This window comes from Sceloporus undulatus, chromosome 4, assembly GCF_019175285.1.
Source record: "Sceloporus undulatus isolate JIND9_A2432 ecotype Alabama chromosome 4, SceUnd_v1.1, whole genome shotgun sequence".
NCBI lineage: Eukaryota > Metazoa > Chordata > Lepidosauria > Squamata > Phrynosomatidae > Sceloporus > Sceloporus undulatus.
The window spans coordinates 44,950,080-44,967,464 of NC_056525.1; the positions used below are offsets into that span (position 1 = coordinate 44,950,080).

The window sequence follows — 17,385 nt, forward strand, 5'->3', positions numbered from 1 at the left end:
TTTTACGTAATAGTAGAGTCAGACATCTCTGGCATTTTAAGTATTGAAATCTACTGTGGTGATAGAATTCAAAGATACAGCCGTGCTTGTCTATAGAATCAGTATGTAAAGAGATCTTGAAGTACCTTTGAAACTAACTGAAAGAAGTTAACAGGAAGAAGAAAACCAGACATGCCATTGGTATGGGAGAATGTCAATTCAAATTCAAAATCATTTGTGTATGGAAATGAAGTAGCAAGTCCAGTTTTATCTGGCTTCCACTCCACTAAATGCACTTGAGGAAGCAGACTGAAGTCTATGAAAGCTCATGCTGCCAACCTCTTTCTTTCAGTTAGTCTCAAAGGTGCTACTTGAAATCTACCATGGTGTTTCCAGTTTGGTTCTCCCCTTCGTATTGTCTTTTCAGACCTACATTTGAGTCAGTGTCCAGCTTCAGCATCTCTTTAGAGATAGTATCTCATGTTGGATCTATAGCTGCTATTCATTTACGTGACATTTTTACTCCTTGATTTACCTTTTTATCTATTGGAACGCATCAGACTGCTCTTTAGCAATGAGGTCCATTCATCTTCTGTTGTTAGATTAATCTTAACTGTATTGGTTTTCCCACCATTAATGACTCATGTTTTAGTGGCTTCAGTATCCCATAAGTAAAACGTTTTAAAATTGCCATGATTTATTCCAGGAAATGGGTGTGGGGAGAACACACAGTGATAGTAGAATGTGGCTGCCTTTTGTCATGATTTGGAAGGGATTGCCAGGATTTGAAAACCATCTAGTTTTTCATGTTGTAGTATATCTTTCTATCCTATATTCCCAAAGAGATAATTGAACAAACAAGAGGAATGGCTTTTCCATGGTCAACAGTATGATAAGATTTGGAACATCAAACACACAACACCAAGATCAAGATAGGGAGGCAGAGGCCTAAAAGACCACATTGTTGTGGAAAGACAACTGTTTCATGGCAGCAGCATTGTTACTTGGAAACAAAAATATGTTATCACCCCAAATGAGGATAGATTTGCATTAAAAGTGCATGTGCTGATTTACAGGTATATAAATTATATATTTCTGGGTATATAATTTATGAACGAACACACACACACACACACACACACACAGAGATGCAAATTTAGAAATAATTGCTATTAGTTATATTTTAAAATAGAAATTAGAGAGAAGTCTAAATAGCTTGCATCTGAAGGAATGCCTGCCTTGATCTTTAGATCACCCGGGTGCCCCTATCAAAGCAGGAATGGACAGTAGATCCACCAGTGTGAGAGTGGCAGATTCATACCAGATTCTCTGGTATCCAGTAATTATCCAGTTGCATGGATCTGCTGCCATAGGAGAAATAAATCCAACCCCAATTTTTAATGTTGTTCCTTCCACTGCTACTCCAAGTTGAAGAGGACGTCTGTCAGTGCCACACTACAGTCCAGCAAAGCTCCCATTCAATGCATTGCTGCCATAGGAAGTCTGGTTGTGTCAAGCTATCTACAAGAGACTATCTTCTTGTGGGAAGCTATTTACAAAAGAGAGGAATAGAGATCAGAGAATGGGCTGACAGAGCATAAAGCTCCATCAGACATCACTCTGCTCCTTTCCTCTTCCCCTTCTTCACTTACTGTTCTTCACTCCCCACAGCTATTTAGTGGGCATGAGAGGATGAGTGGGCATGAGGAGGAAAGAAATAAGGCTTCATCTGGCTGTTGTTGTTTTTTTAGCCCAATGCAGGAGAATGTCATCCTCCCCCTGGATCTCCAAGGATTTCTCCAAGGACCCCTGGGAGATGCAGGAGGATGCCTGCTTCATTGTGCATCTGTCTGCAGGAATGCAGCTGGATAATTACTGGATATATACACCATACTCTCATGCCTGCTAAATGGCTGGGGGAACATCCCAGCTGAAGAACATTTGCTGGACACAGCACAGGCTCAAAAGGAAGACTACAAAACCCAGCAATGTGATTAACATTGTATCACTTTGTAAATGAAGCCAGCCATTTCCGTTAGAATTGGACATTCGTGCCAAGATTAATAAACTGAATTTGCCAGTTTACATATCAGCTTCATGAGTACTATAGCTGTCTTTCCTGTGTGCAGAAAAAGTGTGTTTACAGAATAATTTCTTTACAGTCCTTCAGAATGTTCAAATACTATTCAAATACCCATCGGAGGGCCTATACAGCGACAGCCCCTACCCTCTGGAACGCACTCCCAGAAAAGATCTGACTCTGATCCACAGTAGAAGCCTTTAAGAGGGCATTAAAAACCCACCTCTTTCAAGCAGCTTTCCCTTCCGACTCTGTTTAGATGAGGAAGATGCCAAGAAAATGCTGATATCCTTCTGTTTTTACACTCCTCTGAATTTTACAATCCAGTTCTCAAATTTTAAAAAATGTACAAAAATGCATATATCACTGACAATTGCATACAAAATACATATATTAGATACATATATCTAACATATATGCATTCAATGTATATAGCTAACAACACAGATATTAGGGGAAGTTGTATGCAGTATGTAAACACGACAATGCAAATAAGTAAAACAGACAGGTTAATCTATCCTTAATATTTATTGAAATTTGAACTATGAAATCTTACTGAAAAGAATTAACAATGTCTACGTTTTAGCATAAAAGGCTGTTATACACACACAACATGTTGTAACGTGCACTTTCTCAGGACTGATCTTGTAGCATAGAGAGCAGAATGACAGCATGAACTAAATCAAGTCCAAACGAGTGTGGGTGGGGTGAATTGGTCCCAATGTCCATGAAGTAGCAAGGCACAGACTGGAGCCAATATTTCCAGGCTAGGCCCCTCTTAGTGACGTCTGCAGTCTCCCTCCAGACGTCTGAGGTAGAGCCAGAAATAGCAGCCAACAAGAGAACAGATGCCTGGCCTTGAGACTGAACAGCCAGCTTCTTTCCTCACCCTGTCCCTTACCTCTCTCCAAGGAATTTGCAGGCCTCCACTCAGCATGGTTCCAAGGGTTTCCCCACTTATTAAATATCTCTGCACAGTGTTAATGGTTAAGCAGCTGGAGTCACAGAGATTATAACTGAAAGATGTCCTAACTCTGCTTTAGACATACCCATTTCTCTGCCAGGAATCTGAATGATCCAGTCATCCACAGCACAGCCTAAATAACCTCATGAAGGCCAGTCTCAGGGTGCATTTCTGCACCCCTCCTATACAGCTCCATGACATCTTCTTGAGCACATTGGATATAAATGAGAGCACTGCCTGAGTGGCATATTACATGTCAAGAAAAGATTTACTAGCTTCACTAAGATGTAGTTAACTTATCTCTCATCCCATCTAACAGTCTGAGCCCTAGATTTTATTAAAAAGTCAAAAATTAGATCAGATACATATTTCAGATGTGTCGAGTTTACTCTGGGTTCTTGGAAATCTCAGCACAGATATTCCTAGAACTCTTGGGCATACTCACGGGATAGATGCACACTGGTAAAAAAAATTCTAACTTTCAATTGATCTGGACTGTTTTCTTTTAAGACTATGGGACACTTTATTTATTTATTTATTTATTTATTTATTTATTTATTTATTTGATGTATTTAACATACAAATGAGAATATTAAAGTAGAATGATTTGCGGGATTAAAACCAGTCACACTTCAATAAAAGAATAAAATACAATTATAGTCAGCCCTTCACATTTGTGGTTTTGACTTTTGCGGATTTGATTATGCACAGAGTTCATTACTATGTTTGTCTAGGAATCTCTAAGTTCTCCAGTGTGACTCTTCTGGGACTTGACCATAGAGTCATGCTGGAGGTGCTTGAGACTCCTAAAGAGAACACTTCTCTTGGCATTTGTAGGTTCTCCAGGATGATTCTGTGGTCAAATTCACACAGATGTTAACCACAGAGTTGCACCAGAACTTCCTAGAGAGGTGTTCTCTCTGGTAGAAAAACCCAGTGGTTTCACAGTTGCATTTTTCCCACTTTCATGGGGGTCCTGAGCACCTAACCCCTGCAAATGTGCAGGCCTCACTGTAAAAAGATTTTAAAATCTCTTTTAAACAGTTCAGCTAAAATCGTACAGTGTGGCATAGGGGTTTGGGTGTTGGATTCCGATTCTGAAGACCAGGGTTCAATTCCCAGCTCAATCATGAAACCCACTGGGTGACCTTGGGCAAGTCACATGATCTCAGCCTCAGGGGAAGGCAATGGCAAACCTCCTTTGAACAAATATTTCCAAGAAAACCCCATTATAGCTTTACGTTAGGGTCGCCATAAGTCAGAAACGATTTGAAGGCACACAACACTCACACAAACCTAGAACAATACAGCAATCCCTGTTGCATTCCTTTAAAATAGCAATAGCATTTACATTTCTATAACATATATCAGTGAACTCAGCACTCTTGGAGCAGTTTACAATCTGTAAACCAATTGCCTCCAACAAGCTGGATACTCATTTTACTCACCTACGAAAGTCTGAGTCAACCTTGGGGCCCTGAGATTAAACTCACAACCTTGTGGCTGCAGTACTGCCATTTAACCACTGCACCACCAGGGCTCTTTAAAACTTTCTGAGGGACTGTTAGAGAGTTAGCTCATTGGAGCAAGTTAGGCTAGGAGAAGGGTGGATTAGTGAGCTTAGGGCAGGTAGGAGGGAGGTTAAGGAAGGAAGGAATCTAGGGTATAGGAAGGAGGAATTGAAGGTTTTAGAAGATTTAGAAGAGGAGAAGGGAAGAGGTGGTAGATAAGAAGAGTGTAGAGGAATGTTGTGAAGAAATGGTTGCTTAAATTGGTGGTTGCTGATTTGTTGGAAATTTGTACATATGTAAATTGTATATTGTATATTTGTATGTTGTATGATTGTTACGGTTGTTAGTATGAGTTTTAAGCATCAATAAAATTTAAAAAAAACTTTCTGTCTTAAAAGCCTGTCTGAATTAAAAGGTTTTAGCATGCCAAAGGAAAGATAACAAGGAGCGGGCCATGCTGGCCTCTCTGGTAAGGGAGTTCCAGAGTTTAAAATCAGCTATCGAGAAGAGCCTCTCTTGCAATCCCGCCAACTGTGCTTGTAGTGGTGGTGGGGCTGAGAGAAGGGCCTCTCCTGATAATCTCAGAGCCTGGAGGCAGCTCATACAAGGAGATTGGCACTAAACACTGGCATCGGGGAGGAGTGGTGGCATGGTGATCACACACCGGATACCCCAACTCTTCCCTGATGCTGGCGTCATGTTTCCCACCCAACCACACAGTGGGTGGCATCACACCTCTTCTTTGGCACAGCATTTACATGCGCTGCACCAAAGAATCTTAGGAAAAGTGCTGCCATTACAGCAAAGGCACCTTTTCCCTGGCACAAAAAGAAGCGGCTTTCTGCGGCCTCTTTTTGCACTAAGGAAATGCCAGATCAGAGCACAGTATGTAGTTACCACAGCTCTGATTCAGCAAAGAAAGGGACAGTGGCAGGCTGCCCCAAAGGGGCAGTCTCTTTAACCCCTGAGTCTGCAAAATAGCCTGGACCATATAAGGCTTTACACAGCATCAAACTCTTCTTTCTAACCTAATCATACATTTAGAAAGCCTATATGGCATCTATATAGTCTATATAGCCTCAAGCTAGAGGAAGTTCATGGTGCACTCATTAAAAATTTTCTTCACTCTCCAAATGTCTAGCACTGCAGTAACTTAAAATGCCAGCTGACCATTTAGAAATACAGTGTAGGTATTCAAAGAAAAGGGCCAGGCAAAGTTATCAAGGGACTACGAACACAACATATAGAAGAGATCTAGGTATGAACAGTTTCACATTTCTCACTCTCTGCAGTGGAAGACATTTAGGGAGTGGTGGAGAATGTTAGAGAGAATTCTCTTTTGGAGGGCAGTGTCATTGGTCCCATTAACATTACGAAAATAACCTGGGGTGAACCCAGGTTATTTCCTTGGTGTTCACATTTGCCCCAAATGCACTTGGTGCACTTTGGGGGGGGACTACCCCAAAACCCACTTATCCCAGGATATTTGATACCATTTCCCTCCAAGTTTTCTTGAAAGATCCACATTGATCAGCATCTTCAGCTGTGTGAATACACTACTGAATCGATCCAGATCTCCCGGCTGACTCCCCTCTGGTCCCTCTGAGCCTTTACCATAGTGGGGTGGAAGGAGGAGGAGGAGTACTGGGAATGGCTCCCGAGGCTGCTGGCTGCTCTCCTGCCGGGATGGGCTGGGAGATACCAGCAGTTGCCATGGTGAGGGGGCTGCAGCCCAGGCATGTAACACAAAGGGCTAAAATGCCTAGGAAAGATTTGCAAACCCAAAACTTAATGGTAACAATGAACCAGTATTTCATCAGCGTGGCAATTTGAATCTCCTTAGGACAAAACATGAGTGTGAATGTGCCCCTCACTTTGTTCTTGTGTGCATTCAAAACATGTCTAACTTAAGCAACTCTAAGATGAAGTTATCTCAGAGTTTTCTTGGCACAATTTGTTCAGAGGGTGTTTGCCTTTGCCTTCCACTGAGTCTGAGAGAGTGTGACTTGCCCAAGATGGGTTTCCATGATCAAGTGGAGATCCAAACCCTGGTCTCCAAAGTCATAGCCCTGTACTCAAACCACTACACCATGATGGTTCTCACTGATTATTCCATACTGAATAAAAAAAAATAGTAAAAAAATTAATATTGTTTTAATAACTATTAATATATTTGGTGGCCATTTTGTACCACTGACCTCATTGTGTTCATGGCATATGTCCCAAACTGTTAGATTCTAGTTATCCTGCAGTTGAGTCTGGAAATTTTGCCTTCTGACCCAGAGGCTGCTCATGACAACTAGCCCATGCTGTGTGCGCCCAATGCATGAGCTGGTTGTCATGAGGAGAAAGCACTTTGAACACACTCAGAAGCTCCACTATCTTTTCCCCTTACTCCTTCTTTGCAAAGTAGAGAACAGAACCCTAGCACTGCATTTAGATACTGGGCCTGAGTTAGTGTGTCACCCTCCTCAGACTAAAACTCCTTGTCTCTGCCATCCCTCCTAGTCCTTTGTCCATTGACAAATATCTGAGATTCTCTCATGGGACATTTCAAATGACTCTTGAAAATAGTTTGTGTTATTCCCTACCTATGCTATCCACGGGAAAGATGATCTAGCTGTTAGGGGAGCAGCCATGTGAGAAGAGAAGTTGGTAGCAATGAGTTACAAGTAACACAAACCCTTGTAACTAGTTATGCTAATGAAGTTATACTACAACAGTAACTGAAAGACTGTGAGTGAAATTACCTTATAGATATAATGAGTAACAATTTGTAATATGAAAAATTAATTTTAAGGTGTATTTTAAAATCAGGCTTTTTAGAGCTGTTTTGGAAGAAGGTTTTATGCCATCTTCTCATCAATCCCATGGTTTTTTTCCTCTCATAAAAGCAAGAGAATGTAATAAAAAAGGAATGAGCAATGTAACAATTTCTCTTTTTAACACAGCACTTAGTTGTGGCAACAGCTCAGTAATATAACTCATGATGAAAACAAATTGTTTTGTTTTTTATTTTATGTTAAAGAACATTCCAAGTTTTGCGCAAGAATCTTTAAGAGAAAGAGAGAGAGAGAATGGGGCTAAGGCACAAGATATTTTATATGCATACAAAGAGCTTGGCATCAAGAGGGGAGAAAACTCTTGCATTAATTCAGTCAGGTGACTTGCCTTGCTTGCAATAGCTTCAAAGACACTTAGGGATGTAGTTGTCGTGAAAAGACAGCCTGCTCATTTAGCAAAAGCGCACCTCATGCAAGCATCTGATCTTCAGAAATGCCATGGCAACAGCTCCACTGAGATTTACAAGAATGCACCCTCTCTTTCACACTTCCAAGAGTGAAATTACTTTTAGATTTGACATGGAGACACACAAGCCCAACTTTACTTTTTCTAATATAACACTGTGAGACCATCCCCAAAGTGGGAAACAAATCCTTGTTATTGTTTTGGTTTGGTTTGGTTTAAAATTGCCAATTGGCTGTCCTGCATACTTCTAGATATTCAGGATATAGTCCTAATTTCCACTATATTCCCAGATATTTAGAAATATTTCCATTAAAATGTTTGGTGGGTTCAATGTATAAAAGCATATAATCTGTTAAATATGCTAGACAGCTGTCTCAGCTCCCAATGAGGCTTGGCTGAGGGAGATGGGGTGGGGTGGGGTGGAAGTTTTGTGTTGCCTGTATAAAAAATTAATCTGTAGTATAAGCATGGGAAAATCCTGGCCCTGGAGATGTACTGTATGTGGCTCCCAAGGTTGCTTTTACAGCCCTTGACTCCTTCAGAGACTCCTAGGGGTCCTTTTTCTTGTCTTTCTGTCTGTCTGTCTGTCTATCTATCTATCTATCTATCTATCTATCTGATTAAGCTTCCAGGAGCCACAATTTTACTTTTTAAAATAGATTGAGGACATCCCCCCAATCCCACTGTTTAATTTCAAAAAATACAGGTTTTGCAAAACCACAACATGACTTCTGCATATAATAATAAATAATAAATTGTTTATTTATAAACCGCTTTTCCCAAGATCAAAGCGGTGTACAACATATCAATAAAAACAATACCGTGAATAACATAGTAAGAATGCACATTAATACAAATTAAACCCAAAATATTAGGTAAAAAACGTATAATTTAACATCATTAAAATCCTAAATATCAGTATATCACAATCAATAGGGGGAAAACATTATTACAAGGAATTGGGAGGGTAGGCTTTTAAATGCCTTTTTAAAGGCTTCAACCGTTCCACTAAGGTGGATCTCCTCAGGTAAGGCATTCCAAAGAGAAGGCGCTACTTCTGTGAAGGCCCTTTGCTGGGTAGTCGCCAATCTCACCTGAGGATAATTGAGTAGTAATTTACCAGTTGATCTGAGAATGCGGGGTGGATTATGCAGGGAGAGGCGTTCCCTTAAGTAACCCGGAACCAAGCCTTTTAGGGCTTTAAAGGTAATAACCAACACTTTGTACTGGGACCAGAAACGGATTGGCAACCAGTGAAGAGATTTTAAGACAGGTGTTATATGGTCGGACCTTACTGTCCCCGTAATTCGCCGGGCTGCTGCATTTTGAATCAATTGAAGTTTCCGAACCTGATACAAAGGTTAGCCCCATGTAGAGCGCATTGCAGAAATCCAAACGAGAGGTTACCAGTGCATGTACTACCTTTTCTAGGTCCAGACAGGGACGTAGTTGGCGTATCAGCCGAAGCTGCATATTTCTGGGCATTTTAAAAATTATTATTTTGATCAGTCCATGTAGGCTCCAGAGAATTCCAGGATCAGAAAACTGGCTCCTGGGGTCTATAAAGCTGTTTAGCTCTACTCTAGTGGCTGGATTTTTAGAAGAATGGCAAGAAGTGTAGTTTCTGAGCTCCCCATCTTTGTCCTATGTAACTATGATAGCATGCAATCCTATATAACCATTAAAGAGGCATGTAAAGGTTATCCTAACAGGCTTCTTGAATTGTTCTAGATATCTTGGATAGGCCAGTAGACCGAATGCAATAAACTGTAGCAGTCAGAAGCAGCAAGATACAAATATTTTTCCAGCTGATTCTCTGCTGTACCATGTAGGTAAGAGTACTATCTCACAGGAGTGGACATTCTATCTTTTTTTTTTTTTTTTTTTTTTTGATGAGGGATTCCATGCTGAGGCTTGGACCTATAAGGAAATCTCTCCTTCTTAACCTGGAAACCTCCTTCTTAACTGGAAACTTCACAGATTATAGATAGTGGGGGCTGGCTGTGTACAAAATCCCATAACTTGGGGAAAATTTATGTGTCTCCATCTTAGAAAGAAAATACCTGGCTGCTGATTTAAGAGATTCTGTAGCCCTGTGTTTTACTGGAACCCAGATACAGTGGGCCTTTAGTTCCCAAACCCCCTGTGGATACCAAAAACCATGGATGTTCAAGTCCTATTAAATACAATGGAGAGTAAAATGGTGTCCCTTATACAAAATAGTAAACTCAAGGCTTGCTTTTCAGAATAATATATTCAGAATAATATATATATATATATATGAATGAATATTTTCAAGTTGTGGACACTTGAATCTGTGGATAAAGAATCTATAGATATGGAGGGCTGGCTGTACACACTCAGCTTTTACTAGCTGAAGGAAGCAAGAGAACTATTCTTCACATAATGAAAGTGAATACTGTACAGCTAAGTGCATACCTTTCAACTACCCCAATTTGCCATGAACAATCTAAATTGATCATCTTCTATTCTACTTTCTTGGCTGCTTTTAAAACATTCCAGTTTTCTCTTCTCCCACTTTCCCTCTTCCTCCTTGGCTTCCATTAGATGTGACAAACTGAGCTCAAAATGTAAAAATAATTTGAATTCAGTTAAATCAGTAGGGGATGAAGACAGGAGATATCGGAATCTTGCTCTTCCCTGTAGACTCAAGAACCATGGCAGCCTCTCCTAGCTTGCATATTCTTCCTCATCTTTTGCCATCTTGACCACACTGTGATGTTGCTTGGCCCTTTGTGATCTGGTTTTCATCTCTGACATTTTGGAGGCTATAATATTTATGCTATATGTTTTCTTTACTAAATTTTGCTGTGGAAACATTTTGTTGCCTGTTGCTACCCATAAGATACAATAAATAACTTTACTGCCAGTGGCATTTCAGCCAGAATAGGCCCCAAAATGGGCCATTCCAGGAGTGGGTCAGGATGGCTATGTAAATGTTTGATCCATTCTATCCGCTAGTGTATAATTAGTCTGCGCTACAAGCTTAAGCAGGCCTTGAAACTACCAGAAGTATTGTCATTTCCATTAGCTTCAAAAGAAAGAAATACTTTTACAAACTGCTGGAACAGGAAGGAGGGGAAGTGCTCACCACCTTCCATTGTAACTGCTATGAGTTAGCAGGGCACAGATTTCTCCCCTTATAAAGAAAATAGGTTTTCTCATTTTGTCCCCTAATCCTGCTTAACTGTGGCCCTCTTCCTGTTATTGATGTATGCAAGTACAAGTCCAGCATACAGTAGTGTAGGTCCTTTTTTGGTTGTTGTGCACACTGATATTCTCTTTCTCCTTTGGCAATAACAGAAGCTGCCCCCACCCCACTCACCGGTTTGCTATCATAGCCCCACTCCATAGCCCTTCAGTAGGCAGAAATCAGGAGGGATTGGAGCTGCTTCTGGGTCTGTCCTTGTAGTTAGATGGAAAACAAGTACCTCATCTACAGAGACCTCCAAGGGACCCATGGTGGTGGCAAGAAAAGAGACGTAGCATAATTCGGCTTGCCTCCGAGTGAAGGATGAAGGTCAATTCCGCCTCTTAGTTATTTAAGAAATCTCTTTCTTTATTAAAACAAATATGATGGTGTACATTTGCAGTCAGGCTGTCTGTGGCATATGGCATTCCTCAGTGACGTATCTTTGCAACCTGGATGGATGATCTAAAGGGAAAAAGAGTGTCTCAGTTTTTCACATGCTGATATGACATGAAACAACATTTCCCCCAACTGTGCACAAAAATCAATAGGCTTAAGTGCACTTGATGTTGGGGCTGCATTATGGATACCTTTTGCTATTTGCTGTGTTGTATGGTTTAGGAAAGCCCTTCAGTTTTAAAGTCTCCATCTAACATTCTTTTGTTCTTTGACAGATTATCCTTTTGGTGCACTGTCATGAACAGATTACGCTTTCCCATCACCATTTCAAACCATTTCAGGCAGTCTGATTTTTCCCTCCCAAGTACCATTAATTTATTTAAAATATTTTAAATATGCTTCACAGAGAAACCAGAAACTATAAAGGGATCACTGAAATTCATAATGAAAACCGCATAACTCCATATATCTAATAGCACTCAGTAAAGTCCTACATTTATTTTAGGATAGTTCTGCAACAGAAAGATGCGGGGAGGGGGTGTGTTTCAATTGGGAAAGGTACTGACAGGTGGGGAGCCACTTCCAAGAAGCCTTTATCATTTGTGACTACCAGTTGTTTTGATAGTTAACCACACCAATAAGACTTTCAATATTGATCTCAGAGTGTGGGCATGCTGCTAGTGTGTGGGCCGTTGGTTCCAGATGTTAGTTATTCATGGTGCTGAACATATTGGGTGGGATAGGGTGCAATACTCTGGTATAGCTCCATTAAAATCTGGAATAAAACCCAGTGTGGGTCCATCATACTTCTAACATGGAAGCCATGAGTCACCTTCCAGTAACCTGGACACTTTCACACTGCTGAGAGAGAGAGAGAAAGAGTAAATCTGTATGCACGTGTTATGTTTTAAATAATAATACTTGCTATGTTTTAAATAGAAATTCAATACATCATACCATAGCAGGGAAGACTATGACCAGGTGAACCATGTGCCTACTCAGTTTGTGGTCCACGTGCAGTTCTAAGACCCCCTCAAAACAGAAGACATTTTGAACAGAGGATTGTCCTTTCATAGTGCTTTAAACAGAGCATTATCCTTTGTAAAGCGGAACATGCTTGTCCCCCCTCCCAGAAGCAGCACACACTTGGGTATTCACTGCTTTGAGCATGGCACTTTTGAAAATGAAAATTCCTTTGGCCCACCTTTCATTTGCCAGCATTAGTGTTGACTAATCTCCCATAAAGCACTGGCCATGGGCTGAATGAAGGGTTTTTGTTTCTTTTTTGTTCTGTTTTGCTGATTGCTTTGCTGTGCCAGAGTCCCTTTCTGTGGAACGCTCCCTGACTGCTTTCCTGTGAGATCATCTTTTGCCTCAGCGGGATAAATTAGAGGACCCCTTGTATAAGCCACATTCAGGAGAGCCACTGAGTAATTGCTCTTTGTCACCCAATGATGGTTGCATTAGATTTGCCAGAGCATTGCATTGTGGGAATTCAATTTTCTGAGAAAATTATATGGCACCACAACACAAACTTAATTGTGCAGGCTTCATCTATCTCTGAGCAGGACTGTGGGCAGAGAAGTGAAATATTCTTCTGCAATATCTAGCACTTTGTGTCTCTTTGTGTCTGGCATAAATTCTTCACACATTGAGGGAAATGAGAAAGACTAGAAGGGATTTCACCTCTCTCCCACATATATGTAAGGCTCACTTCCTTAAGCTGTCCAAAAGTTATTTCCCCTGTGGGCAGCAAAAGAAACAAAATCCCTTCATATACCTGCTGTCTACCTCTGCTACCCTGGTTTTTGAACTGCACAGACTGAATTGTGCAGAATTGGTATGTGACTGTTTATGAATTCTCTTTCTTGGTGGATAGTGGGCTGGACTTGTTGGTCAGAGTTTGGGAATTTTACTTTTTGGAAGTATAGTTCCCAGAATCCCATAGGCAGCATTCTAATAGTATCTTATAACCAGGACAGGAGCCCTACCTCAAAGGTTAGCTCACTCTTGAGGAATTTAATTATTAGCTCAAATTACTGGCTGTGTATACCCATGTTGGAGGCACAAAGAACCATGGAGGCAAATCTTCAATGAATTGTAGAGGAAAACCAACACACTCTCTTAACATTCACTCACAGAAGCACACAAGAACCAATAAATAAAGGTGTTAGGTTGGAACAGAGTATGGAGATATGACACCTGCTTGGATGCTGCTTCTCTTGATGACCTTCCGGGACAGGGAAAGGGGAATTCAGTTGGTCCCAAGGCCACCAGCATTTGGTGAGTGAAAGAGAGATCTACCAAAGTAAAAACTGGCAGCACCTTTGACTACAAACCAGGCTAATTCAACTAAGCAAAGGAAAGGTCCCCCAATTTATAGAAAATGTGCACCTTCGGGCAAAATCCAGAGAGTTGATGTGCTCAAATGGTCCAAACCTTTGATATGCATAAGTGACACTTTGAAGCTGGGTCTCCCAAAGATGTAACATGGGGGTGTGAATAGGTGTATTCCTGCAGGAGGACGGCTTATGGTGTCAGGTCAGTTGTTTACTCTGACCAGAGCCATACTGTTGTCTCATGGTTGGGCCCTTCCTCACCTCCTCTGACATATCTAGAAAACAAATCCTCTTGGTGACTCCTAAACTAGCTGGCGTGACCTGCTCACTTTCACATAATGGCATCCACATTAGGATCATAGAGGCTGGTTTTATAGCAATTGTGATATCAAAGAGGAGGGGGCAGTTTAGGTATGCTCAGGGCTAATAATCTAGAGAACCACACTTTCCCCGTCCTTACTAATGAGACCATACTCAGATAAGGCTAGAATTGAGACAATTAAAGGTTAGAATGATTTAAAGCTTGCTCTTCTATCTATGACCTTTCCTAAAGATGAAATAAACATATTATTGCATATAGATATTCTGACATTTGTATGATGAAGGAAGGCTGCTTTCTCCATCTCCAGCCCTGCCATTTCCCCAATTATCTGAAATGCATAATATTTTCAGCTTTATAACTATGTAAACTTCATTACCACCCACTACTTTGCAGAATTCTTCATGCTAAAAATGTAATGTCTACCCAGGAAAGTGTCAGCTGGTGAGGCACTAAATCATGACTGATTGTGTTTGTTGCAAAATGAGCTTGCCTGATGCGAAGACTGCCAATTCTCACATAGGCACTTTGCATCAGAGGCGGGTGAGTGGCGTTTAGGTTATATAATTTTGTACTGTTTAGATTTAGACCAAGCTTCTCTTTTTTTAGTCTCTATTAAAACTATTTAAAAACAATAATCAAAAATTAAGGTAAATAAGCACTTTGTTTACTGGCTGGGATGCAGTAGAGTGAGACTTGGCTGTAAACAAATAGTAACCAAGCATTTGCTGGAGAGTGCCATGCTATGCTAATGCATTTATACACATGTCCTCAGAGAGAGAAATATCTATGTAGATATTTAGGAGGAAAGGGCAAGGATTTATAGTGGTGGTATTTATTTTTAATGAAAATTATTTAGGCACAAGGAATGCAGGAACAAATACTGGCAATGCTAAAGTATTTTAACTATCAATTGTAAGTTCAAAATGAGGCCTAAATATCCTAAAGACACGAAAACCCATTTGATCTTGTAAGCTAAGCAGGCCCGGGCCTTTATAGTGCTTGGATGGGAGATTGCCAATGAATACCAGTAGGCTTTATTTCAGAGGAGGGAACTAGCAAAGCCACCTCTGAGTATTTCTTGCCTAAGAAAACCCTATGAAATTCATGGGGTCCTCATAAGTCAACAGGTAACTTGAAGGTGTGTGCACACACATGCACATACATACACACATACAGACACACATAGCTTCAAATAATGTTAGAGGGTTTTTTCCATGTTGGTGTCATTTCCCTTGTGAATCACTCAATGCCTGTATGATCATTGCATATTACATAATGAATTCCAACATGACACCCGCAGACCTCACTTATTGGTAAGCAGCCATTGGGATCAACAGGCCTGTTCTCTTGTCTATTGAGAAGCAACTGCCTAACATTCCCATCCACTTCTGTGAGAGATCACCAGTGAACTTGGTAAAAAAAGAACCCTTGTCACAAATCCTCCTCATGCCAGAGATTGCTTGCATGGAGGGAGTAGCCAGCCAACTGCTGGTGTGGGGAGGAGGTCGGTCTCCATGAATATTGCATTCACCTCTTGGGTCACTCTGCTTGTGTTCATTTGTCTAGCCTCAGACACAGGAGTACTGGTTTATGTGTGGCTAGAATAGGCTTGCCATATCCCACCTGGGGGCGGGACTTTCCTGGTTTGGGGCAGGGCCACACAGTCCCACCCCAGTTTAGCCCCTCCCCCAGGACCTCCCCCCCAGCAAGGCCCTGGAGGCAGCCCCACCCCTCCCCATGGCTGTGTGCCACCCTCGCCGCCTCCCTGCCTGGCTTAGCCTAGAGAGCAGGGCTTCAAAACATCTGCCACTCAGAGCTATTGCCAGCCCACTTGGTATATATGTCTTGCAAAAGGCCTGACCTTCCAGGTTACAGTGAGCAAAGAAAAAAAAGGCCATAAATGGTTCCTGTTTCCCTGGGAGCCTAAATGACTCATCTTTTCAATGTCTACCAGGTCAGTATTCTTGTAATTCTTTATCACAGGGTCGTTTTTGAGGCCCTAAACACCTTTCCTTGTAATATGCAAATTTCTCCCGAAGCTGACCAATGGGAAAGAAGCAATCAGCCCTCCTCCCCTTGGGTTGGTTTTCAATGGCTTGGAAGGAAGAGATTTTGCCATGCTTGTAAATAGGAAGGGCTTTAGGGTAGCAAAAGGCTGAAGAAATAGTTTGACCCCCCCTTAAACATCCATGGCTCAGTGCTATGGGATTCTGGGAATTGTAGTTTCTTGACAAAAGGAAGCTGAATGGTCCACAGAGGAGGCGGGGGCAGAGCCTCTTGCCAGCAGTCTTCAGTGGAAGAGAGGAGGCTGATGGTCCTGGCCACTTCCCTTGGCTCCCTCCCTCCTCCTCCTCCTCCAGCCGAGGTGAGCTTCTCATTCACTCTCCCTGGCTTTTCTCTCCCCCCCCCCCCCTGCACTTTGAGACCCCTTTAACTGCCAAAGCTCAATGCTCTGGAATTCTGGGGTCTGTGTGAGGCATTTGGCCTTCTCTGTCAGAGAGCTCTGTTGCCACAATAAACTACAATTCCCAGGATTCCATAGCACTGAGCCCTGGCCGTCCAAGCAGTGTGTTTTGGACACAGAGATCCTCCTTTTGTGAGTTAATGAATGAATCCAGTCCCTAGCCTTTCTATCTCTCTCACACACTGCAGGAATAATAACCCACTTTGAGACTACTTTAACTCAGTGCTAGAGAATCCTGGGAATGCTAGTGTTTGGGAGACATTGAGACTTCTCTGTCAGTGATGGCTCTGAGGCCACAATAGACTACAATTCCCAGGATTCCCCAGCACTGAGCAGTCTCAAACTGGACCATTTCCTCAGTGTGGATGCACCTGGGGAGGAATTCTGGGCACTGCAGTTCAACTACGTTTGGAGGGTTATGGGACTCCCTGTCAGAGATAGCTCTGGGGCCACAATGTACTACAATTCCCAGCATTCCCCAGCACTAACCCAGGACACTCTCAAACTGGATTATTTCCTCAGTGTGGATGCAGTTTTGGTGAGGAACTCTGGGCATTTCAGTCCAGCATTGTTTTATTTCTGCAGTGCATTTTGAACCAGAGACAAGGTGACCAGGCATCCTCCTCCTTTTCCAGGACATGTCCTCTTCTGTCACATTTCAAAATGTCCTCCATTTGGATCATGGCTAAGAAGCATGGATTTATAATTACATGGGTGTTTTTAGCTTTTATTTTTGGCCATGTCCTACATATTTTTGCTTGGGTGCCCGACATTTTGGGGTGAGGGCATTGGTCACCTTGGTCAGAGAGCTTTCCAGGGGTTAACTGCCATTCTGCTGTGGTGCTGGAACAAACCACCATTCCCAGA

General features: G+C 41.7%; 1 protein-coding gene across 3 annotated transcripts in view; it reads left to right on the plus strand.

The window, feature by feature from the left end:
• Positions 1-17,385, plus strand: part of ADORA1 (adenosine A1 receptor) — an 86,014-nt gene that overhangs the window by 61,828 nt on the left and 6,801 nt on the right. Inside the window, exon 1 of one of the 3 annotated variants that reach the window (XM_042463980.1) lies at positions 15,868-16,008. The exons of the other annotated variants lie outside the window; for them this stretch is intronic. Within the exon in view, the coding sequence (XP_042319914.1) occupies positions 15,998-16,008 (11 nt within the window). The 5' untranslated portion in view covers positions 15,868-15,997. Of the gene's footprint in view, positions 1-15,867; positions 16,009-17,385 lie in introns of those variants that run through there. 3 annotated transcript variants of the gene reach the window in all.